The following is a 26,323-nucleotide window of genomic DNA, read 5'->3' as shown; positions in this document are numbered from 1 at the left end:
AATTGGAATGGCTATTATGAACCATTGAGTGTATGATTAGCAATCCAATGATTGGCAGCGTCTGTGTAGTGCACTATCCCAGCTTATGTATTCTGAGGGATTTGCACAAGAACCACCAAATACATAGGTACCATTTATATCCGCCATCTGCCCGCACCAAACATTGTAGTCATTTACTCGTGCCCCACAGCATCTCACTAGCGGATCCACAAATCCTGTTGAGAAAAGTTACATGGGATAAATGGGAATGATGATAAGACTGAGGAAAGCTGACACTGGGTGTGTTTTGATGATGATCACCTTGTTCCTTAGCATGGCTTATTAAGCTGTACCTTGCGGAATAAAGATCAACATATGTTAGTGCAGCTTGTGGGAGCTGCGTCCTTAGCTCCATCACTGCTTGCTTGAGTTGCTTATTGAACTCAACAGCAATGTCATTCCTTGCCTTTAGACAACCACACTGGTCAAGCGTGCCAGGTGGTGGATTTCGAATGTACATTACTGACCACGGTAGGCAACCAAGGGGGCCTGTGTTAGCATCCAGAATGTCCTGGCTCCTTGATAGAGATGCTGTCAACATTCAAGAAACACCACGTGCTTAATCAAGCCCAAATGCCAATTCCCTTTGTCCAGCCATGGCTATGCATAAAAGGGTGAAACTTACTTGGATTCCTGCTGTAAACTGGTTGACTATGTTCGGGATAAAAGCTCGGAGTTGTTCATAGCTCATGCTTTTGAAACCAGCAGAGAGATCATTTTGTCCAATATCAAACGTGGAAATAGCCAGGAGAATTCCCAAGGCCTTGGCAGGTTCTTTCTCTGGGAGGCTGACTTGGCTGAAGAAAATGATCATAATAAACATAAAATCAGAACTTGGTAGAAGATTCATTTTTGTTTGTGGATTTTAGGTGCCCAAGGTAGAGCGAGCGACCACTTCACCCTGCTTGTATAGATCGGTGGTGCGGGCTTTAAACCGATTGAACTGCCAAATCTGCATGTCAAGGTAGAAAGGGCTTATACCATACCGATACATGGTTTCAATGGGCTTCAAAATGGTAGACCCTCCTACTGCAAAATTCGCACCATGCCGAAAATTTGGCCCGAAGTTCTTACCATTCCCCAAATTCGCTCCAATTGAATCCAGGTTTGCACTCAGGTATGGCAGCTGTAGATACTCAGCCGCACAAATACCATTCCTATTATGAAGAATTAGAGAACGAAGCTTATAACTAATGTTATGTTACCTATTAAGTCCACAGGGAGACGTCCATCACCACCCCTCCCTGCCGGCTTGTGGAAGAAGTTGTCACCATTTGGTGTTGGCACCGGACCAAAGGCCGCAGATCCGCCCCCAGTATCTGAGTTGGAGTCCCCGAAGTTGTATATCGCCAGAAAACGACAGCCGGAGCGGCTCCTCACATCCTTACCTCCCACACCCAACACTATCCTATGCCTCCATATATATATATATAACTGTGGTATATTCAATTTTTATATAAGTTGGGGAAAAATAATATATGAAATAAATAATTGGTATTTTTAATTTGATTTAAAAATACATTTTTTTTTAATTTTATTAAATCATTTGGCATTATATTTAATATAAATTATAATTAGTTAATTATATTTAAATAAAATTAAATATAATAAATTATATTTATTTAAAACAAATAAAATATAAAATCATATTTAAAAAAACAAATAATATAAATTATTATATTAATTAATTATTTTTTTAAATACTATAATATAAGTGATATATAATATCATATGTATGCAAGTTCAATTTAAATTTAAAAATTTATTATATTTTTATTTTTTATATATATAATAATTTATTCATAATAAAAAAGTAAACAATGTAATGTAAATGAACAACTAAAAAAAATTATCTCGATTGAGTTTTAACTTTAAGCTTAAAATTATAGTTGATAACTATGATTTTAATTTTTTTTTTTATTTTTTAAACCCATAGTCACCAATTATGATTTTAACAATTTTATAATTTTTTCTATTTTTTATTTTTACAATGAAAAATAAAAATATGCTTAATAATTATATGAAAAAAAAGGTAAACTAAAACTTCTTTTTATGATTTTTGACCTTAACCTCAAAAATTAAAATGCATACAATTGATGAGTGTTAATTTCCCAATTCAAATTTCATTTAAACATTTTTTGGAAATAAAATAATTTTAAATACTATGGCATTTTCAACTCTTACTATCTAATTTTAAATATTACTTTTGGATATATTTTCTATTTTTTAATCTTCTATAAAGGTATTTTAGGTGTGGGTAGAAAAAGGTACTATTAATAAGGTATTTTAAGTTATATCCTTATAACTTGTTCTCATTTGTTTATCTCTTCATTGGTAGATATAAATCGGTGCTACAAATTGTTTCTTGGATTACAGCACATTATCCTAATTAAATCGATGTTTATTGCTCTTTCATGATCCGATTTTGATCAAATGATACAAATTTAGGTGGTCTTAATGAGGCGATTAGTGGTTAATCAACCTAATAAACACCTAAAGACACGAAACCGAACTGGTAGAAATTCAGCTGAAGAGCCCATGTTATACACTCGTGCTGGATTCCTCTCATGGCGATCAATGATCAGACATGATGAGCTTTATGACATGCCTGGGCAATGGGTATTGAATTGTCTGACACTAAACCCATGATTATTCGGTTAGCGAACCAATGATTAGCGGCCTCTGTGTAGTGCACACCATCCCAGCTGATGTATGATGAAGGATTTTTGCAGGAAGCAGCATGGACTTCAGTACCATTCACATTTGCCTTCTGCCCGCACTGGACATCCACGCCATTCACCCTTTTCCCACAGCATTTTTCAGGTGGTTCTACAAATCCTGTAGAGAAAAGTTGCGTACAATAAATGAGGATCATATATTCATATATGGTTCTATATATGTACTGAGTTTGCTTTGATGATGATCACCTTGCTTCTTTGCATCACTTATTAGCGCATATTTTGCTGCATAGATGTCAACGTATGTTAGTGCGGCTTCTGGGAGGTCCGCCCTTAGCTTGACCACTGCTTCCTCGAGCTGCTTATTGAATTCCATGGCTACTCCATTTGAGTACTTGAGACACCCACACTTGTCCAGCGTGCCTTGTGGATTTGGGGCGTATAATATCGATACTGGCAAGCAACCAAAGGGGCCAGTGTTGTGTATCCAGAATGCCCTTGCTCCTTGTTCGTACAGATGCTGTCAATTGATTCAACCAAAACGCATGTCCCCTTGGATTAGACTGCCATGGTTATGTACTTGTATGTAAATGGGGGAGGGGGACAACTTACTTGGACTGCTGCGCTCAACTTGTTCACCAATTCCGGGATATATGCTTGGCGTTCTTCTTCTTTCTTTGAAAGACCAGCAGAGATATCATTCTGCCCAATATCGAGTATGTAAAGAGCCTTTGAAAAGTCCTCAGGCCTCGGCAGTTTTCTTCTCTGGAAGGCTGACTTGGCTGGAGAAAATGATCATAAACAGACACTCAGAATTTGTTTGCTATTGGATTATTAGTACTAGATTTTGTGGAGTGAACACTTCACCATGATTGTACAGAGAGGTAGTGCGAGCTTTGAATTGATCGAAATGCGCAATCTGGATGTCCAGGTAGAATGGACTAACACCAGACTCAAACAGTGTCTTGTTTGGCCTCAAAATGGTCGCCCCTCCCGTCGCAAAATTCGCACCATGCCGGAAATTCACTCCAAAATTTCTACCATACCGTAAACTGGATCCAAGTGAATCCAGATACGCACTCAGGTATGGCAACTTCAGATGCTCAGCTGCAGAAAGAACTTTGTAGCATTATCAAAACACACCAACAATAGAAATAGATCAAATACTGATTAAACTTCCAAGTTACCTATGAAGTCCACCATGAGACGCCCATCACTCGCCCTCCCAACTGCCTCATGGAAGAAGGTTTCACCAAATGGCCATACCATCGGATAAAATGCTGCCGACATACCACCGGTATCGGAGTTTGAATCACCAAAGTTGAAGATTGCCGGAAAATGGCAACTGGGTAAACCCGTGACTTCCTTACCTACCGCACCCAACACCCACCCCACCAAAATCCCAACTGCAAACACTCTTAAAGCCTCCATTCTCATCTGCATAAACACCTTTTCTCACCAACTTATATCATGTAGAGCAGAAGCTTAGTTGATGATCAGTAAGGATCTGTCAATCTATATATCTTCAATGGCTATAGAAAAAATGACCCGCTCACCTTCTCTTTGGCAGCATGAATCAAGATCATTTGCAATGCTCTGACACATGCGTTTAGTTATTATTATCCTCTTCCAGAAGATTTGATTTGGATATTTGGGAAAATACTACATTTACAGATTAATTGACATGGTACCTTAAAAATTAAGATTGCTTTTGAAACATTCACGGATTGGCATCTAATTTTATTTTATTTTTTAATAATTTTAATGCTTGCGGCTTATGTGGGCATTAGTCAAACAAGTTGGTATGATTTGTACGTACATTTTAAAAATTAAATAAATATTTTCTAAGTTTTTAGTCAAACAAGGCAACCCTTGTGCTATGGGCCTGCGACCTTAATAATATTAAAAATTAAATAAATATTTTTCAAATATACGAATGGGTTAACTTTAAATTAATATTCAAACTAAACCCATTTAATTTTTGGTTTGTTTTTTTAACTTGTTTAACGGATAGTTCATGAAGAAGAATAAAATAATGAAAATGTTTTTTGAATGGATTTTTGAGCACATAGTAGCAAGTAGCTACTATATTGTCTGAAAAATGATTAGAATGTGTTTTATAATAATTCTAAATCGTGTTTTCGGTCTTTTTAAGACTTAGATTTTTTTTATTTTTCAAGTATTAGAAAATCTATAAATATTTCTTAAAATCATTATCAAACGCATTATTACACTTTAACATTAGGGTTTGAAAAGAAAAAAATGACCCAAATTGTTACCATTAGAGATTGGCCTAGAGATGGCCCTTACTTAAGATGATTTCCGTTTTTCTTTTCTTTAATTGGAATATGAAATTAAAACCAAAATCAATTTTTTGAAAGACTAATATCAATATTATAAAAAATTTATTAAAAATAAAAATTCTTTTTATATGAGTTAAATAGGGTTTCTAATAATTTTTTTTTGGACTTTTGTTATAAATTCTTTGAATAAAATCTTCAAGAGTTAGGTTTAAAGTTGATTGATTTCATGCCCATTTCCATAATCAACAAAAATGTGATAATGTTGTCACTTTCCATTGACCTGAAATAATGTGTATTATGATCACTGTCTCTGACTCTCTTATATGCAATTCCCATGTCATATAAATTTGTTATCAAGGTCTTTAACCATTGATTGCTTTGTAAAAGCACTTTGAAAAAGTAGTTTGGAACTTTGGAATCATTGAAGAAAAACACCCTTTCCATCTTCTTGTAGGCAAAGACATAGACATCTTACTCATGCACTGCTCTTTCCTATTTTCTTATCAATTGTAAATTATAAGGTTTTTGAAATTACATGTTCAAAGGTGCCTAAATGTTTGGTTTTTTCCTTTCTTTCCTTTTTCATTTTTCCCTCATGTTGCTTGAAATTTGTGTCTAGGAAAAGAAATAGTTTGTGAGTGTTTTTGTGCTTTAGCAATTTTAGGCAAAATTTTAATTTTATACTCTTAATTTAAATGCTTCAAATCCTTTCTCGTACTCTTGTTATTTCAAAAATAGTTATGACCAAAAATACTTAAGAAAATGTTTAGAGTTTTGAGGTAATGAATGGATTCAAACACAACCTATCAAGTTTAAATTGTTATAAATTTATCCAATCAAGTTTAAGTTGTTATAAGTTTATTCAAAATGGGGTTGGAAGTTATCAAAATTCTGGTTTTAAACTCGAGTTTTAATCCATCCATGAACTATTATCCAAAATATTTCAATTTTTGGATTGATCACATTGTATAAACTTTTATTTTTATACTTTGATCTAAATCATGGGTTAAATTTAAAACCCTATTATTTGACTCATTTTGAAATGAGGGATTGATGGTGAAGAAGGTTGAGTGTGCCTTTTCACATTCAAGGAAAAAAAATGCATGACATCAATGTAAGAAAAATAAAAATAAAAATATATAATTATTTTTATATGTTAAAAAATATTTTAAAACTAGTAATTTAACATATTTTCTAATACAAAAATTGTGAAATCAAGGTTTGGTTAATCTCGATTTTGATGATAACAAAACAAGGTTTAGAACTAATGATTATATTTCAAGTGTAATTAGGCAAGACGATTTCTAAAGTGGCAATCATAAAAACAAATCAAGTCAAAGAAAAATCATGAAAAAGAAGAAGACCTCGAAGATAAGTGTTTTTCAAGACTCAAACTTCATAAGATCTCTTTGTAAGGTTGTAGGTGCACTAGAATTTTTCATGCATTACATTCTTTACTTATGCATCAAAATCATCCAAGAGTTATTTTGTTTTAAATATTTTAAATTGGATTATTTCATGTTTTCAACTAAAACCCTGTGTCAAATGTTTTTCAAACTTATTTAAAAAGGTTTTAAGTTGAAAAAACTAGTTGTTAGGGCCGAAAATGTTGACCCGGTCGAGGCACTGGGCCAACCAACTCAACCGGCCAGGGTACCAGTCGACCGGTTCCCCTTGTCCGGTCGAGGATTGTCAAAAACACTTTATCTCATCCAGTAGCTTTCCCTTCTCGGTTGAGGTTCCTTCCTTCCTAATCAACTTCCGGTCGAGGTCTGATCGAGGCAACGGTAACCTGCCAAAGCATTTAATGCTCTAACGGCTAGTCAATCGGTTGACCCCTAACTCGACCGATCGAACCCCCAACGGCTAGTTTGGCTTTTTTCTTTTATAAAAAGGCTTCAATCTTCATTGTTTCATGAGCTTAACCTTCTCAAACCTTGTTTGAATATATTTGAGCCTTGGAGGAGTGTTTTGAATGCACCATTGTTCTAAAACTTGTATATATTTAGTGCACCATTCAATCCTAGTTTTCTTGTATCATTTGAGCTTAAAGTTTTTATACTAGGATTTTGTGAGATCAATTATTTGTATATCTTTGAGAGTAAGATTCTTAAGTGTGGGGTATTACTTGAGGGGTTATTCAAAATTGAGATATTTCTCGAGATTTGTAAAGGGTGCTTGGAGCCAAAAGTTCAAGAAGGTGGATTGGAGCCATAATCCAATTGTATTGCTTGAAAGTTTGGTTTGGAAGCCTTGATTTAGTAGAACCTCAAGCTCGGGATTGAAGCTAGAGGAAAGTAGATGTAGGCCGGGTTGCGCCGAACCACTATAAACTCTTGTGTTTGCATTCTTTCTTCCCTACTCTTTAATTTATATGCAATTGTCTATATATTGCTTATTATATACTTGCATATAATTGTCTCTTGCATTCACTTGTTTAAATTTGCGAAAAGAGACCATCACCCTATTCACCTCCCCTCTAGGGTGATTACCATAGGTTGGATTAGCCTCAAATTCATAACAAACAATATAAAGACAATTACATATAAATTAAAATAGTAGGGAAAAGATAATGCAAACACAAAATTTTATAGTGGTTCGGCGCAACCCGGCCTACATCCACTCTCCTCTAACTTCAATCCCGAGCTTGAGGTTCCACTAAATCAAGGCTTCCAAACCAAACTTTCAAGCAATACAATTGGATTATGGCTCCAATCCACCTTCTTGAACTTTTGGCTCCAAGCACCCTTTACAAATCTCGAGAAATATCTCAATTTTGAATAACCCCTCAAGTAATACCCCACACTTAAGAATCTTACTCTCAAAGATATACAAATAATTGATCTCACAAAATCCTAGTATAAAAACTTTAAGCTCAAATGATACAAGAAAACTAGGATTGAATGGTGCACTAAATATATGCAAGTTTTAGAACAATGGTGCATTCAAAACACTCCTCCAAGGCTCAAATATATTCAAACAAGGTTTAGGAAGGTTAAGCTCATGAAACAATGAAGATTGAAGCTTTTTTATAAAAGAAAAAAGCCAAAGTAGCCGTTGGGGGTTCGACTGGTCGAGTTGGGGGTCAACCGATTGACTAGCCGTTAGAGCATTAAATGCTTTGGCAGGTTACCGTTGCCTTGATTAGACCTCGACTGGAAGTCGATTAGGAAGGAAGGAACCTCAACCGAGAAGGGAAAGCTACTAGATGAGAGAAAGTGTTTTTGATAATCCTTGACTGGACAAAGGGAATCGGTCGACTGGTACCTTGGCCGGTTGGCCCAGTGCCTCGATCAGTTCAACATGGATCCCTACAAAACAAATTAACCTTTGGTACCCATATCTTTTTGGGTCCTAGAGAGTTAGTCTTTCTTCCCTTTGGAAATAATTTAGAGTTTTGAAGAACATGAGGAGATTTTCTTAAGGGACAAATATCACTAATGTGACCTCATTTTTCACAAAGATTGCAAATAGTTGAAGGTGAAAAAAAAAACTAGAGGCTTCCTTTACAAAAAAATTGATTTTTGAAAGACTTGTAGGCTAGCCTCTTTTTATCAAAAATGCATTTTTTGATTTGCCAAAATCATATCAAAAGTCTTTTGGCCATTTGAGAATTTTTAACTCCTCATTTTCCTTTTCAAAAGAGATTTTTACCTTCTCAATATTTTCAAAATTTTCATGCTCATTGAGCTCATTTTGAAGACAAGAATTCTTTTTCTTGAGAGAAATATTTTTGAAAACAAGTTTTTCAAGATCAAAATATAATTCTTGAAGTGCATCTTGAAATTCAAAATGGTTAGAGTTGGAGTTTACCTCTTCTTGATGTTCTTCCAAAGTCATAAAGCACATGTTGGCATCCTCATTTATGCATTCTTCTTCCATGGAGTCTTCATCACTTTCACTTTCACTTTCTTCCTCTTCATCATCATTTGTTAAAGCCATGAAGGCTATACTTTTCTTATTTTCTTCAACTCTTTGATGATTGTACAATTCTATCTCATAAGTCATGAGTGACCCAATGAGTTCTTCAAGTAAAAGTTTGGTGAGATCATTTGCTTCTTGAATAGCCGTCACTTTTGTTTCCCATTTCTTTGGTAAAAACCTTAAGATCTTCATGACTTTCTCTACTTCGGTGTAGCTCTTTCCCAAGGCTTCAAGTTCATTCACAATCACAAGGAACCTAGAAAACATCTCAACAATAGATTCAAAATCCTTTATAGAAAATAATTCATAATCATGCACAAGGATATTGATTCTAGACTCTTTAACTTGATTGTTTCCCTCATAAGTGTTTTCTAATAGTCTCCAAATTTCTTTAGCCGACTTACAATGCCAAATACGATTAAATTCATTTCTATCAATAGCACAATGTAAAATAAAAACGGCTTTGGCATTTAATTGAACTTTATTTCTATCAAGTTCATCCCATTCATGCTTAGGTATTGGAACCATCACTCCATTTTCTAATTTTGAAGGAATGTGGGAACCATCTTCAATGACATCCCATAAATCAAGATTAATAGATTGGAGAAACCAAGTCATTTTGGTTTTCCAATAGGAATAATCAATTCCCATAAAAAGTGGAAGTCGGGTGGTTGAAAAACTTTCAATGTGAGATGAGCTTGATGAATTAGCCATTACTTCTTAGACGATTAGTCTTAAATAAGAAGTCTTGCTCTGATACCAATTGTTAGGAATTTGAGGCTAATCCAACCTATGGTAATCACCCTAGGGGAGGAGGAGGAGGAGGAGGAGGAGGGAGGGGGGGGGGGGGAGGGGGGGGTGAATAGGGTGATGATCTCTTTTCGCAAATTTAAACAAGTGAATGCAAAAGACAATTATATGCAAGTATATAATAAGCAATATATAGACAATTGCATATAAATTAAATAGTAGGGAAGAGAGAATGCAAACACAAGAGTTTATAGTGGTTCGGCACAACTCGGCCTACATCCACTCTTCTCTAGCTTCAATCCCGAGATTGAGGTTCCATTAATTCAAGGCTTCCAAACCAAGCCTTCAAGTAATACAATTGGATTATGGTTTCAATTCACCCTCTTGGACTTTTGGCTCCAAACACTCTTTACATATCTCAAGAGATATCCCTCTCTTGAAGAACTTCCTCTCAAGGATTTGCAAATAAAAGATCTCACAAAAATCCTAGCACAAGAACTTTAAACTCAATTGATACAAGAAAACTATGATTGAAAGGTGCACTAAGGATATGCAAGTTTTAGAATAATGGTGCACTCAAAAACACTATTCTAAGGCTCAAATATAATCAAGAAAGATTTGGGAAGGTTAAAACTTTTGAAACAATGAAGTTTGGAGCCTTTTTATAGAAGAGAAAAGCCAAACTAGCCGTTTAGGGGTTTGATCGGTTGACTAGCCGTTAGTATTAAATGCTTGGCAGGTGACCATTGGGCCTCAACCTGACCTCGACCGGGAAGAGAATTACCTTGACGGGGAAGAGAAGGCCACTGGGAGAGAAAGAAACTTTTTGGCCTCCCTCAACCGGTCCTCAACCGGACAAGCACAACCGGTCGACCGGTTCTTCAACCTGTTGAACCAATTGAGCCATTTTTTGGCTCAACACCCAACCTTTTTCAACTTAAAACCTTTTAAAACAAGTTTGAGAAATATTTAACACAAGGTTTTAGTTGAAAACATGAAATCATCCAATTCTTAAGATATTTAAAACAATATTACTCTTGGATGATTTTGGTGCATAAATAAAAAATGAAATGCATGAAAGTCTTAGTGCACCAACAACCTTACAAAGAGATCTTATGAAGCTTGGGTCTTGAAAAACTCTTCTCTTTGAGGTGGTCTTCTTCTTTATGATTTCTCTTTGGCTTGATTTATCTTTGTGATTGCCACTTTGGAAATCATCTTGCCTAATCGCACTTGAAATATAATCATTAGTTTTAAACCTTGTTTTGTTATCATCAAAATCAAGATTAACCAAACCTTGGTTTCACATTGTTTATTATATACTTGCATATAATTGTCTCTTACATTCACATAATTTAAATTTGTAAAAAAAGACCATCACCCTATTCACCCCCCCTCTAAAGTGATTACCATAGGTTGGATTAGCCTAATTTTTCCAACAAAAATTTATGATAATAGCAATAAGTTTATAATGATTAATTAGTAATTAATTAAAATTTTGATAATTGGGTAATAATAAGAATTTCTTATTATATTTTATTCTTGAGAAAATGTTGAAAATTTTTTAAGCTAAGTTTCATTGGTGCATCTTTAGATTTATGGATTCATTATTAAAATGTGATTTAATTATTGACTTTAATTCATCAATTCTTGGGTTTTCAATTTGGGAGGAACATCAAATCTTATATTTAATTTTTTTCAAAATTAATTAAAATTATGAATTCTAATGGATATTTAGATAAGTATAAATTATTTTTTGAAAAGAATGGTTATTGAAATATTGTTGATACATTTTGATTTTGTTGTATTTAAGTTTTAGAACTTTTGGGTTTGTTTTAGATTCATCTCTCATGCAAATTAAATGACTTCTATATTATTAGTCTTGGTTCTTTAGTAAGAATTTGTGATGCCAATGAAGGGTTGATTGTCATGATAATGCCCTAGTTGTGTGGATGACAATGTAAGAAAACTATGGAGGTGGGTCTTCTGTTGTCCTCTGCATTTCTTTACCTTCTCAACCATCAGTCCTCAAATCCCTGGGACTTGTGTAGATGATGAGGCTATAAAGAGGAGTGGTTCTTGTCTTTCACATCAATACCCAATGTGCAAAGACCTGCCAATCAGGCTGCAAGTGAATGGTGAGCCATATTTTTAGGTTTGATTTCACAATATTAGCTACTCAAGTTAAAATCTAAACTATTAAACATATGTATAGTGAGATCCATGTTGTTGAACGAGGGTAGAAGCAAATGGGATCAAGATATAAGAGTATAAACAAATGAGATTATGATATAAACGATGAGACTTGAAAATGTATACATGACAGTTGATGATGTCTTTTTGGTATCTACCGAAAAAAGTATCATTCGATGTTATAGATTGATCACAAAATACTTGGAGGCATTTTCAATTTCTTTGGCAAACTGGAGATTGTGACCAATGCACATCAATCACCTCGAAGGTAAAATGTTGTTAGATGGATATAAGACCAGTCATACAAAGAAAATGTCAAATGTCAATAAACATTAGGACAGGGTTCATGTAACTTCGAGAAGAGAGCTGGAGACAAGAAAGCAGAGACTCATAATCCATGTAACATGGGAGCTTTAGGGGTAGACCACGGGCCACCTGAGTGTGTAAAAGGCTTTATCATAAGTGCATGACCAGCAAGACCTTGCTGCACTAGTCTTTCCTTTGAGGTTAGCAATTTGGTTCTTGAATGAAGCAATTACAGATGAAAGAGCATTTGGGAAGGAAGCAGAGCAGTTGCTCTGCCTACAGACTCATTGATCATGCCACCATTATTGTTGCTTCCATTGTCTGGTTTTGATCCAAGGATACAAAAAGCCTCATATTGAGCTCGTTTGTTTGTTAAACTTAATACCATGACATAGAAACGAACTGAGATATTTTCCTACACCCAAGGAATTCTGTGTGTTCAAGCCCTTATATGAGTAGTCTTTAAGTAAACATACATAGGAATGATCAGACGTGATCAAGGCTTGTGACAAGCTTGGGCGATTGGAAGTGAAGAGTCCGACAGTGAGCCATTGAGTATATGATTAGCAAACCAATGATTCGCCGCCTGAGAGTAGTGCACACCATCCCAGCTTATATACGCCGAGGGACTTGCACAAGAACTGCCATACACTTCAGTTCCATTTATAATTGCCTTCTGCCCGCACCAAACATTGTAGTCATTCACACGATTCCCACAGCAGATCTTCAGTGGATCCACAAATCCTGTTCCAAAAAGCAATATAAATGAGAACTGCAGTTCAATGCTGATAGAAATTCAATACTGGGTTTGTTTTGAGGATGGTCACCTTGTCCCTTTGCATCACTTATTAACCCATACTTCGCAGCATAGAGATCAACGTATGTTATGGAAGCTTGTGGGAGCTGCGCCCTTAGCCTCATCACTCCATCCTTGAGCTGCTTATTGAACTCCACAGCAATCTCATTCTGAGCCTTGTTGCAGCCATACTGGTCAAGCATGCCTGGTGGTGGATTTCGGATGTACATTACTGCTACAGGCAAGCAACCAATAGGGCCTGTGTTATGTATCCAGAATGTCCTAGCTCCTTCTTGATAGAGATGCTGTCAAATTCAAGTAATCAAAACCCCAATCCCCTTCTGTTGGTTCCAGCCATGGGTACATAAGAAAGGGTTGAAACTTACTTGGACAGCAGCTGTAAACTTGTTGACTATATCCGGGATAGAAGCTCGGAGTTGGCCATAGCTCTGTCGGAAACCAACAGAGAGATCATTTTGCCCAATATCAAACGTGTAAAGAGCCTTTGGGAAGTCCTCTGGCCTCGGGAGTTTGTCTCTGTCAGAGGGTGACTTTGCTGAAGAAAATCATGAACAGATAATCAGAATTTGGGACAAGATTCATTTTTTGGGTTTTGGGAGGAGGTAGTAGTTACCTTGAATGTAGAGATCCCTGGTGCGTGCTTTGAACTGGTCGAACTGGGAAATCTGCATGTCAAGGAAGAATGGGCTTATACCATACTGATATATGGTTTCATTGGGCCTCAAAATGGTTGATCCTCCCGTTGCGAAATTGGCACCATGCCGGAAATTTGCTCCGATTGAATCCAGGTATGCACTCAGGTATGGCAACCCCAGATGCTCAGCTTCACAATGAAAACGAAAATACAAGTTTTCATTTACTCGAGGAAACAGAAAACATGTAATTTTATTCATCTGGGTCAAGATCAAATAATGATTTTGATTTACCTATGAAGTCTATGAGGACACGCCCATCACTGTCCCTCCCAGCCGGCTTGTGGAAGAAGTTCTCACCATACGGCGCTGAAATCGGAAGAAACGCCGCAGATATACCACCAGTGTCTGAATTGGAGTCGCCGAAGTTGTAAATCGCCGGAAAACCACAGCTGGGCAACCCCATCCCAACCTCACCCCCCACACCCAACACCCATGCCACCAAAATCCCACCTAACAAAGCTCTGAAACTCTCCATTTTCATCCACATTTCACTCCTCATCACCTTCTTCACTCAGTATATAAATCCAGTCAAGAGCTCAATTGCAGACAAAATCTTATCTTCAGTTTGAAATAAAGCTCACGACAGTCACGCCTTCTCAATGCCAACTCTCAAAGTTGTCTCCCTAGTCTTTTTGGCAGTACTTACCGCAGATTCTGAATTGACAATCATTAACAGTAAAGGGATAAAAATCAGTAAGATTTTTTATTTTTCTCTCTCACGTTTGTTGTGCCTTCTCATGACACCATGATTTAGGGTTTTCCTCTGCCAGTACTGTCATCCACTGCAGCCCCCACCAACAAAGAAGTTGTCCTCACCCACCATACTAAGTTGCTACGCCATGTGGCCAAACTGATAGCATTGGATGGAAATACCGAGGCGTTTTGAATGATGGCACCCATGTATGATTGGAGTCTGGTTGGCCCCCACATATCTCCAGACAAAAGTAAAGTGCAGATGCTTTTTTGTTTTTCCATGGAAGCAAGAACAAGATTGTGGGTTGCGTTAAAGGTACCCATGAAGATGATAATTAATGACGCCGCAGAGTGTAGAGACTAGGGCAGAATTGCAGTGAGTTTTTGCTTAATTGTAGCTGTGGAGATGGAGCGGATTGAGGAAAAACTAGGATAGTGAGCCCACTTTGAACTTTGAAGAGTAAGGCTGAAGTTTTAGGGAGGGCGTCTCAAAATGTAATGCCCAAAACCCAACCCTAAATTGGGTAAAATTGTAATTTAGGAATTATTAATTAATTAAAGTAATTTAATAAGATTTTTTTTCGTATTTAAAACTCGTAGATATAAATTAGATCTTTCTTATCTTCTCTATTTAGAAAACTTTTTTACACAGATATCAAAGAGCATAGAGATAAAGATTTGGATGTTTAAGGTTTGAAGATTAATGTAAGATTTTTAATCTTTAAATTAATATTTTATATTCGTTAATTAGTTTTCAACACTTTACATATTCTTTGAAATATCTCAATTTTTATTAAAGTTTATTTATTTAATTTATAGGTCAAAAAGATTGAAAATTTATTAATATAGTTTGATTTATTAATGGAGATTGATAAATTTTGATTACTCAAATGAATAGATCTAGATAAAAATAAATTATATAATTTCGGATGTGAAAATTATATAAAATTTGTGAGTATGGAGGTATGGAGGTTAAAAGTTTTGAATTTAGAGAGGAAAAAAATGATGAAAGATGCATATGAAAGATTTGGTATGTTGGAGATTTAAATAATAGTAATAATAGTTTAATACAAATGAATATTCTTAAAAGATTTAATTTAGATAAATTAGAAAGAAAAAAAGAAATAAATTAAATAACAATAATAGTTTAATGCAAATAAATATTCTTAAAGGATTTAATTTAGAGAAGTTAGAAAAAAAAAAAAATTATTGTTTAGGAAGTTGAAAATAATATTAGATGGTAATAATATTAATATGAGAAATTAATTAGGATCCGTAATACTAAATAAATCTCAAAGATTTATTTATTTTACTAAACAGGAAATTGATAATTGATAATTTTTAATTATAATACGAATGTTTGCGTTTGAGATTGAAATGTAAAATTATGGTCATGTGCTTGGAATGAGTTTTGGGGCGTGACATAAAATATCTTGAAGTTTTCCATTGACTTTGAAACAAAAGCAGATCATTCCAAACCACTATCCTTGTACCACCTAACCTCAAGGCCATCTCGAGTAAAGAGGTAGCACTCATCACCCAATTTGACTAAAATACTACATCACTAATCTGCTTTAAAGGTGGAAGCTTCTGAAAAGTCTCTGCAACTAATCAACCATCTTTCCAACCTGACGTTGAAGAAAAGAAATCCAGTATGTTTGGCAGCATGTGCAATAAGGCTCAAAAATGATCAAAAAAAGGTGCTAGAGGAGCAAAGGAACATGCTACCAAAGGCCTGATCATCATCAACTTTCTAATCGAAAAAATTATAAATTACAGTGAAGTTCAATAAATAGTCACTTCATTGGTATTGTCGGTGGGCTTAGTTAAAATGAAACATTAACTAGGAAAGATCAAGGAAATCCTTACAAGAATGAAAAGCCAACACTCATATGCATATATGTCGGTGTTGCCAAGTTCAAATATTTAATACTAATAGACTAACAAAATATACGTATGACTAAATCATGAAAAAATCAACACACAAGCCAAGGAAGAGCAACAATAGTAGCAACGGAAAATCATTATGATAAAATTACTTCAAATAAATTTTAAATTAATTTTATCAAATAATCTTAATATTTAAAATAAGTATTAAAGTAATAAGTTTTAAGTCAATAATTTAAATAATATTTAATTTTTTATTAAATAAAAAAATTAAAATATTTTATTTTTTCTATTTAATTAAAAGTAACATGTTGACATCGTCCAACATAATTAAAGTGAATGGGTTATCAATAGGTTTACTTTAATTATATTGGACGATGTTAACAGGTTACTTTTATCTTAATGGAAAAAAACCAAATATTTTAATTTTTTCTATTCAGCCAAAAACCAAACACCATCTTAATTATAATTTAATTTAAATTATAAAATAATAAATTCGTAGATCAAAACATTGCAATCATTACACAACCATTATAACATATAACATATAACATATATAACAATTCTGCGAGCGAGGAGGTCAGTATGTTGTCAAAAAATTTCAGCCCCAGCCAAGTTTCATGAGTGGGGAGGCCAATCCAAGTTGGTTTCTAATTGGGTCGAATGGATTCGATCAATTTGTGGGTTGCACCCCAAGGCGCATAACCCAATCCAAAGTACTTAATGGGCCCTTTCCATCTCCTATAAAGGCCAGCCCAACTAAATAAACGACGTCGTTTTACGCCGATTGAGTCCTGCTAAGACGTTGTCGTTGAAGCGGGTTCTCTCACGCCCTACGAAATAGCAAAACCTAGGCAGAGAGCAGAGCAATGGCGACAGCGGAGCAGAGAAGCAAAGAAGAAGAAGAAAAAGTGGAGGAGGACAAGAAGAAGAAGGTAGACCACGAAGGGGGCAACCTACTGGGGCCTCCCACTTTCGAAGCCCTAGCAAATGGCCGCTTCAAATGCGTTGAAACCGGCCACGAAATGCCCCCGAATGCCGTGGACTCCTACTCTCAGAGCAAACGGTGCCGTCTGGGCCTTATCGATTTCGCTTTGTCACATAAAAAAACCCCTCTCAACCTTTTCAAGCAAGACCCCGTCTCGCGGTAAACCCCACCTCTTCCTTCCTTGATTCCAGATTTCTACTTTCTGTTTGATTGCTGAGAAAGTGAAGGAAAAAAATAGAGCGGAATAATTATATTGACGTATGTGATGTTCTTTTCCTTCGCCTTTCTCAGCATCCAAACAGAAGTTCTGCCTGTTTTTTGATGTTTTCTTTTGTTCGTTATTGTTATTTTTTGGTTTTGTTGCAGTTCCAAGTTAATATGTAAACTGACTGGAGATACCATCAATAAAACTGAGGAACATATATGGAAGCACATCAACGGGCGAAGATTCCTGAACAAACTAGGTCTGTTTTTTTCACTTAGTCCTAATTTTTGAATCCCTGCTGTAGAAAATTGTAAAATTTGTAGTTTTGAATTGGCTTGAAAATTTAGAACACAAGAAATTTCATTTATTTGATGCATTTGAAGTGTGCTATTAGATATCCTATTGCTAACTTCGTATGGTGATTTGGTGTTTTGTTAACAGAGCAAAAGGAAGCTGAAAAACAGATGTCCAATGGAAAAGTAGTGGACAAGGGTGATCAGATGCAGCAGAAGGATGGGGAGAAGCACAAGAAGAAGGATAAGAAGAAGAAGGATGAGAAGAAGAAGAAAAAGAAGCAAGAGAAAGAGGTTGATGAGAATATCTCTGAAGCAAGGAAATCAGAGGTTGATGAGATCGATAAGAACAGTGATACTGAAGAAGCCGAATTTTGGATGCCTCCAGTAGGAGATCGATGGGATTCTGATGATGGAGGAGATCGATGGGGTTCTGATTCAGATTTGGAATGCGATATTGATGAAGTTAATGGAACTGGTATGTTTTGCCCTTATTGAGTTGGGACCTTTAATCATAATTGTTTTCTACTTGCCATTCATTATGTTAATGAACATTATGACTTTAGAAATAATTTTTGGTCAAATGCTAGTTAATCAGATATTTGTCTTTCCATTAACAGGGTGATAGTGACCAAATAGTTCATCTCATGTACCTTGATGCTTAATACCTGACTAGATTGATAGTCTGAGTCCTTGGGAGATTTCAAAAATTTTGGGATTTGGTGCCCATTTTTTCAGTTCGAGTGCTACAACACCACCATCTCAACCAATGATTTGATGGCTTGAAGTCTTGACTTGTTGGCTAGATCGAGGGTTATGAAAACAATTGAATGTTTTATCCCATAATCAGGACAAAAAACCTTCTTACCCAGTTTCAGAGGGGAATTGAGAAGTGAATTGGATTGTTATGTCTGCCCAATATTAATTCCATTCTACCCTTGACATGTGTTGGACTTTATCAACCAGCTAAGATCTCCTGATAGATAAAAGAAACATTTTAGACATTGCCCCTTTAGATAGATCGGTGCATTTGGAAGGAATGCGACTAGAGATTCTTTAAGGGGTGGAATTGTCAAAGAAATTTTTCAAAATCCTGCTTGTCAAGTCTTTGATCAATTGGTGTAAGAAATTTCTTGGGGAGGCTAGTTTGTTTTTCTTAATTTTATTTGTAGAGCAGTGATTAATAGGGCATTTTGGTTTGGCCTTTATGTTTGGGCCTCTAAATGCTTTTTTCTTCTAGTCCTTAAGGTTCATCTTTACGTACTTCCAAGAGACTAGCATTTGTCTACCATTGTGACAATTTGAGAACTGATTAATCCCACTTCAGTGTTATGGGGAAAACTATGGATACAATGACCCCTCACCCAGGAACCAACATGCTTGGTTGTAAAGGTTTTGCTAGCTGATGAGATACAATATCATGGGATCCAAGTTGTTAAAGGTATGCTTTAGGTGTGTCTAGGCCCATGGGGCAGCAACTCCTTAGTTCTTGCACCTCCAGTGCCAAGGCACACACCCTATTTGATTGGCATGCCTCTTCTATTTTACTTCCATTTTGTTTTAAGCTCTGTGCAATATAATACCATTTTGTGGCCATTTTTTTATTAAGAAACTGAACAAGGGAGGGCAAAACAATGTCTACACCCAAATAGTGCTTATATGTTGCTCTGATTTCTAAGTCTCTCAGCACCAAACAGTTGAGCACAGATTTTATTATTTATTTTTTTTAATATCTTACCATCTATGAAATTTAATGTTATTAAGTTATATTTTGTTGATGTTTCTTTTAAATACTTGGAATCTTGGTCATATTTGGCGATATATTAGCATGTAATGAATGTTTGCGTTGCATATTCATCCTCAGTTGCATCTTAATTTTCTCAGGCATGTGCCTTGGGTTAGTCTTGCACTTAGGCCCCCGAAACAATCTTTGTGCTGTTAGGTGCGCCTCACACTTTTTAGAACTATTCATGGGAGAAACTTTTGATTCTTTCACATCCAATGATTTCTCCCAAGTGAGATTGCATTAAATGGAATTCATTTAACTGCAGCTTGTGTGAATATATGCAGCATAAAAATTTTCTTCTGGGTGGGATAGCATTTAAATATATCTGGTTGTTTCCTGAAACTCTGTTGCTCAATTTTGATGCTATTTTCCTCCATTAGATGGTGCTGAAGAAGAGCATGGCAACGAGTCAAGAGAGCTCTCCAAGCGGTATGTTACAACATTTTATTACACTGTTAGCAGTTCTTTCTCTTCTGCAATTTCTCTGTTGTGGATCCGCTTGACTCCTCTGTACTTTTCAGGACAAAGCGACTGTCCATAGAAGTTGGACCAAGCAGCTTTGCCTCCAGGAAGAAGAAGAGCAAGACGAATTCCAAGTGTTGATTTGTTAAGCAATTCGGCTACTCATGTAATACACAAATTAACAACAAATCATTCGGTTTAGATCGGTTGTATCTCTGAATGAAAGAGCATGTGATGAGTTATTTTTTATGAAATGAATTGAATGGAGAAGAATATGAAATTTGGTTATTCTTTTCCTTCACAGCTTTCTGAAAAATAACTGTCTACACCCATAACTGTGACTAAAGAAGGAACCACAAACAATTCACTGGACAAAAAATTTGTACTCTTATGGAATTGAATTATTTAGACACTCGATTGAATTATGAGTAAGAACGCTCCGAGTGAAAAAAAACCGAATCCAATAATACTAAAAAATCAATGAATAAAATAATCACAGCTGTTGAGGGATTCTTTCGATTTTTGACTACTGTTCAAAGGGGAAGAACTGTTTAATCTGTGCCAAAGTATCGATCTCCAAACTCCCCCATGCCTGGGATCACTCGCAAGTCCTTGTTCAGTGACATATCAATCTCCGATGTCACGATTTTTAATGTTGGAAATTTCTTACAAACAGCATGTATGCCTTCAGGTGCCTGCATTGTGAAATTTGAAGTTGAGAAAAAGGGGGAGACAAAAATATATGTTATTACCAATTAACTGTGAAACATCTAAATGCTTACTGCTATAAGGTTAAGGAAGATGATGTTGGATTCTGCCACACCCTTACTGAGCAGCAGAGATATAGCTTTGACAGCAGAATTTCCTGATATTGCTTGGATTTTAGACAACATCTTGGTAAACATTACAATAGAGATTTAGATTTATCAAACCTGAAGCCAGAACTGGGTCAAGCAATAACACATGGCGGCTTGCAATGTCGTCTGGCAGATTCTCATATATTAACTGCAGCAACATTTTAGCAACCATAAGAAGGGGAAGGGAAGGGAAGGGATGTGTGACATCTAGTTGCTAGTTGCCTATACAAACCTGTCGGCCATCGTTACCCTCTCCATGGATGAGGATTTTACCGATTTTGATTCCCTTGCAACATGCTCGTAATGCATTCTCCATGCTTTCCCCGCTGATATTAATGATTTAGGTATTGTTTGATGGTAAAGTAGGTCATAAAAACAAGTTCTTTTGTTCACAACTCACTGAATCACCAGAGAGAAATACCTTCTAATAATTGAGACCCCACACAACCTTCTACAGAAAACCACTCCAGAATATACAGATCCTGCAAAGCAGTAGAGAAAGGAAGGAAATGAACTAGCATGTTTTCTCTTTCAGAACACCAAATAGAAGTACTTGTCTCAGAACATCTGGAAAACATTATTCAGTGTCAAAGTAGATATGATAACTGCATGATAGCTAGAAAAAAATTCAAACAGAGAGTCTCATACAAACTACCAACATGCTAGTTAAAGTTTATCATGGATACAGAAGGTATGTTGTGCATTGCAAGGAAAATGATGGAGGCTGATGAGTAAAATGTGATGTTTTTATCTATCCAATGCTACATGAAAGCAAATGATACCACCAGAGTTACCTGTTGGAGTAGTGATCTGTTTTTCAGTAAAAGGAAGATGTCCTAGACCATGCTCCACAACCTAAAACATGGTTCCAGAAAACATTACATGCCAAGAATACAACTCAATCACTAGTCAAAATTTCTCCACTTAATGGTGATTTTATACCAGGCGAATAAGTCGATCTGCATAAAAGACAAAGTCATGCTTTGTTGTTTTAACATCACGTATAAGGGTGTGCATTCCACGAATCTGAACCAAAAGAGAATCACTAAAACTTTATATTTCTTTCTTTTTCTCCCTTTTTCCTTTTGCTTACTTCAAAAATCCAGAAATGGAAATCATGAACAAAAAATTATAGAACTCCAGAAAACTTTACCTGAAATGTCAGACGTATAATAAAAACATTTGGGTATATTTTACATATATCATGCTGGCCAAGCTTCGTACGAATATGTTGTACTATCAAGTCAACTGCAATGTCATTATCTCCTCCTCGAGGGATTATAATGTCTGCATATTTCTTAGATGGGAGAATGTATTCCTCAAAACTAGGCTTAACAAACTTATCATACTGCAAGTCACAGATAATTTGATGGTAAGAGAAACACATTAAGATCATAGAACTCCAAACTATTGACATGATAAAAGCAACTAGAATAAACATTAACACTCAACCTATAATAGAAGGAATAACTGCAAAATCTCAACCTATTTTAAATTTTTCCAGCTTCTGCCATGTGACTTCGGCTATTTGATTTTACATAGCACAACAGTAGAGATTCATGAAATATAAAAATAGGGTTCAGGAAATTGCACTTGGAGTAGGACTTTATATTAGTTCTGCAAGGCACACTGCTCAAAGAGGCTTTGTTTCTGCAGGTTTGCTAAAACTCGGTTTTTTTTCTGTCACAATGTGGCCAGGAAGCATATACGCTGGGGAAAAGGCATTGCATATCGGCAGCACATAGATACAGTACTGAGATCAGAAGCTGAGGGAAAATCTAGAATGAAGAAAATCCAAAACAAACAATCACAGAAAAATTATTGCATACTTCAGGGTTAACGATGTATATCCACAACTTCAAATGGCTTGAATTTAACCTGTTGGTGTACTACATGGGATTGCAGCAATATGAGTTTGCTGTAACAGCAGGGAATCACATGTACATCAAGGACACACATTGTTTCAAGGTAGTAGGTTAAACTATATTTTACTTGGGTATTTTCATAGAGAGAACTCTGCACATATCTAAATCCTTTAGCAGCTAAAAAGGGATAACCAACTAATTTACGTTCTGTGAAAGATAGAAAAAAACTCCGTTTGCCTTGCATTTTTCTTGTATACCGGATACTACATCTGTTGGAATTATGACGTAGACAAGATCCATGAAACATGTAAACATGACTAGTAGTTAGCCTGTATGCATGCACCAAAAAGTAAACATCATCTTGTTAGAAAAAAGGAGCCCCTCAAATAGAAAATGTTTATTAAAATAAATAAATAACTTTATTTCACTTACTTGGTCAAGCACATTATCAATGTCTCTGCCTCTCTCAACAGTATCACGTTGTATCCTCCGTGCAAGCCGCACATCACAATCTGCACTGATGAATTTATTATGATGGTTATTGAGTCAGAGATTATACTTGGTGGTTAATAGCACATTTTCAGAAGCCAAGAACTGAGAAAGAACTAATGTTACTGGAACATTTTGCCTGGTCTTAATTGAAGAAATTCTCACCATTACAATTTTGTTATAAATCAATTTGACAAATTGGAAAATTAACTAGCTAGGTTGTGCCACACTAAGCACACTCAATTTTTATTTTTCATTAGATGTCCCCAATTTCCTTTGAAATCTTATCAGGAATACTATTCTTTATCAATCCATTGGCTTGAAACTATGTTCTCTACCAAAGCTACAATCTCTCCACAATGCTATCTCTCAAAAGACATGGCCATAATCAATTCAAACATCATTCCAGAACAGAGAGCAGGATCTTGAAAACTTTTCCAGCTCTGCTAGGGTATATTATATTCTTCCTCAAAATATTTCTTAAATTACAGACATAAACCCAAAAAATTGTATGTGCAATAATATAAACAGAAAGAAAAACCTGTGTCAACAAAGATCTTCATGTTCATAAGATCACGAACGCGAGGGTCATGAAGAACCAGTATTCCTTCTAAAATAATGACATCTGAGGCATTAATCTACATTTGATCAAAAGAAGTAGCATTAAAAACCAACCAAAATTTTTGGTTGAAACTCTCCATAAACTGCAAGATAGAAATGACCCAGTAACAGACATGAAATTATTTGAATTAAGGATGGGGTATTTTTTAGTATATCATGTTGAAGAAATTAATCCATTCACAATTTGAATCTCCATTCCCATGTTATATTACATATCAAGTGAACAAAGGGTGCTTATTTTACAGCTCATGCAAAATTATCCATTTCATCTCTTAATCAAGAGTTAAAATTCCTAGAGCTATAAGATCAACCAAAAAAGTGTCAACATCTTGCACTGAGGAAGTCCATTAACATTAAAGGCAGGTTATCACCTTACGTCCTGGTTCAATGTTCTTATGAGTCTTGAAATCATAATTTGGAATGCTGACTGCTTGTCCATTTTTAAGCTTATCCATGCAAGCAAGCAGAAGTTCTGTATTGAAGGCATCTGAAAAGCATCCATAATGTGAAAAAGCAATGCCAATAACACCAATAATATCCAATTTCCATGCAGACTATACTATTCGTAAATTAAAAAACTTGGCATGAGATGCTCACCTGGATGGTCAAAATTAATCTCTATTACTTTTTCTAATTTCCCATCACTTAACGGGCAATAAAATGAATCCTGCAATGGTTGTGAAAAACAAACCTAAGAACATAAAACGAAGTTTCTGAAGAAATGAAGGCCTAAGTTACAAGATCATTTCATTTGATTGTTGGAGAGCAGGTGGGAGCTCTAGAATTAAATTCTTTAATATGCAAGATTTGCAGTATGAATTCTCAAAAATCTTGCATCCCCTGGATAGGGCTTTGGTTGTGAGGAATATATGAGTAATGGTTACAATTGAATCATCTATTTCAGGTACAGTGAGCACTGAAGGAAGTTCTGGGCAAGGTGAACCAAAAAACAAATCAAGTGACCTAAGCTATATAATAAAAAATACTGCATCTCCTTGCAATTTATAAATCTTATACAACTATAAACCATATGCATTTCCAATTAAAAAAAAAAAAACAAATTAGAACTGGTTCGAACATTAATAGACAGATCAAGGAAAAAAAAATAGGAAATTACTTGATTTACAAGAACAACTCGTTGATCATGAAGCTGAGCAATAATCATATCGCAAACAGTTGTTTTTCCAGATGCAGTGCCGCCAGCAACACCTGTAAGTTTGATGAAGTGCCTTTAAATACCAGAGGCAATTTTTTTCCTGTTCAGGTTCAGTTTGGGATTTGAAAGGAACAAATAAAGCTTACAGCATATCATATGTTAACAAACATGGTGCAGAGAAACAAATGAATCCATTATTCTGTGTGTCATTCTCTGTAGGTGAAACAATATTTTTACCGATTACAAACGGTTGCTTAAGCGGCGGTGCCGGAGCTTCAGAGGCATCGTACTTAAAGTGTTCTTTGATTTGCTCAGCCAATGTATCTGAATCCATCTCTATTAAAAGGGAACAAAACATCAGAAATCTTTCTAAACCAGGAATTAATACCGAATCAACAAATATCATCAAATTTGAGGAGATTAATTTAGATCTGGAGGAAAGAGATTGGAATTGGCGATGAGGAAGGAATGATCACCTTGTGGAAGATGATATACAGAGATCTGTGAAGGTTTTTGGCAGGGTGCTAAAAGGAAAGAATCGACATTGGAGGTCTGAGGAGAAAATGACAGAGAGACAAGGCGGTTTTTCGGTTTCACTTGGGTATGGACTATGCACGAAAAGAGCGGGAAGCAAAGCAGCTATAGGATTGCCACGTGTTCAGCTCGGGTACATCCACGTCCCCAAGTCAATGTTGATGTGGGATTTCTATGCTCTAGGGGATGCATCGAGTAACAAAATGGTCTCAAATTTCAATCTATTTTCTATATTTTTTTAATATGTTTTAAAAATAATTTTTATTTGTAATATTTGATTATTTTTTATATTTTATATAACTATTTTTTAAATAAATAAAAAAAGTATTTTCTGATTTTTGTTTTACAAAACATGATTTTTGGTTTTTTGTTATGAAAAGACATAAAACTGTTTTTGGAAACAGGTCCAAATATGACCATATATTACGGCTTTACAAAACATTAAAAAAATACCATGTGTACGAATTCTTAGATCTCTCTAAAATAACGACTAAATTACAGTGATCATACCTTGGTGTTTGAGTCTGGGCCTTTTGAACAGAGCATGATTAATTTTTATTTTATTTGGTGCTTTTTTTTATATATATATACCTTTTACACATGGAGGTTGTGCACTTTTCGTCGGGCATTCTTACTAGCTATTTGCTTATTCCTCGTGAATGCTCGGGTTCTGAGAGAACCCAAACAGCTATACAACAGTTGTGGAGGAAGCTCGGCCAGTGCAAAAGGGCCAAAAGGAATTTACACCAGAAAATGTATGTGCAAGAGTATTTGTCAGTTCA

The 26,323-nt window shown here is 35.5% G+C and overlaps 4 protein-coding genes and 1 pseudogene across 5 annotated transcripts; 1 reads left to right on the top strand and 4 right to left on the bottom strand.

The window, feature by feature from the left end:
* Positions 1-5: 5 nt before the first annotated feature.
* LOC117930014 lies at positions 6-2,579 on the bottom strand (annotated as a pseudogene).
* LOC117930009 (GDSL esterase/lipase At5g14450-like) lies at positions 2,420-4,387 on the bottom strand. The gene is made up of 5 exons (XM_034850458.1): positions 3,905-4,387; positions 3,585-3,824; positions 3,330-3,499; positions 2,967-3,237; positions 2,420-2,877 (listed from the first exon to the last, which is right to left on the bottom strand). The coding sequence occupies exons 1-5, from the start codon at positions 4,158-4,160 to the stop codon at positions 2,621-2,623; spliced, it is 1,194 nt and encodes a 397-aa protein (XP_034706349.1). The 5' UTR covers positions 4,161-4,387; the 3' UTR covers positions 2,420-2,620.
* A 7,740-nt stretch (positions 4,388-12,127) lies between these two features.
* LOC117929480 (GDSL esterase/lipase At5g14450) lies at positions 12,128-14,442 on the bottom strand. The gene is made up of 5 exons (XM_034849775.1): positions 13,937-14,442; positions 13,624-13,833; positions 13,376-13,545; positions 13,021-13,294; positions 12,128-12,937 (listed from the first exon to the last, which is right to left on the bottom strand). Exons 1-5 carry the CDS (start codon positions 14,202-14,204, stop codon positions 12,690-12,692), a joined length of 1,170 nt encoding a protein of 389 aa, XP_034705666.1. The 5' UTR covers positions 14,205-14,442; the 3' UTR covers positions 12,128-12,689.
* Positions 14,443-17,105: 2,663 nt separating this feature from the next.
* On the top strand, positions 17,106-20,315 carry LOC117930152 (glutamic acid-rich protein). Its single transcript, XM_034850636.1, has 5 exons — positions 17,106-17,432; positions 17,640-17,737; positions 17,920-18,249; positions 19,938-19,986; positions 20,079-20,315. Exons 1-5 carry the CDS (start codon positions 17,155-17,157, stop codon positions 20,158-20,160), a joined length of 837 nt encoding a protein of 278 aa, XP_034706527.1. The 5' UTR covers positions 17,106-17,154; the 3' UTR covers positions 20,161-20,315.
* Positions 20,316-20,324: 9 nt separating this feature from the next.
* LOC117930150 (uridine kinase-like protein 5) lies at positions 20,325-26,218 on the bottom strand. 2 transcript variants are annotated; one of them, XM_034850635.1, is made up of 15 exons: positions 26,133-26,218; positions 25,154-25,343; positions 24,969-25,060; positions 24,449-24,518; positions 24,223-24,338; positions 23,772-23,868; positions 23,174-23,253; positions 22,030-22,224; positions 21,819-21,902; positions 21,671-21,731; positions 21,298-21,358; positions 21,109-21,202; positions 20,952-21,024; positions 20,802-20,884; positions 20,325-20,714 (listed from the first exon to the last, which is right to left on the bottom strand). In XM_034850635.1, exons 2-15 carry the CDS (start codon positions 25,161-25,163, stop codon positions 20,571-20,573), a joined length of 1,260 nt encoding a protein of 419 aa, XP_034706526.1. In that variant the 5' UTR covers positions 25,164-25,343; positions 26,133-26,218; the 3' UTR covers positions 20,325-20,570. The 2 variants fall into 2 exon arrangements, with proteins under 2 accessions (XP_034706526.1, XP_034706525.1); XM_034850634.1 differs by having other exon boundaries at positions 25,245-25,343.
* Between the last annotated feature and the right edge of the window lie 105 nt (positions 26,219-26,323).

This window comes from Vitis riparia, chromosome 14 (genome assembly GCF_004353265.1).
Source record: "Vitis riparia cultivar Riparia Gloire de Montpellier isolate 1030 chromosome 14, EGFV_Vit.rip_1.0, whole genome shotgun sequence".
NCBI lineage: Eukaryota > Viridiplantae > Streptophyta > Magnoliopsida > Vitales > Vitaceae > Vitis > Vitis riparia.
The sequence above is the reverse complement of the archived record's forward strand: the minus strand, read 5'-3'. Positions and strand labels throughout refer to the sequence as shown.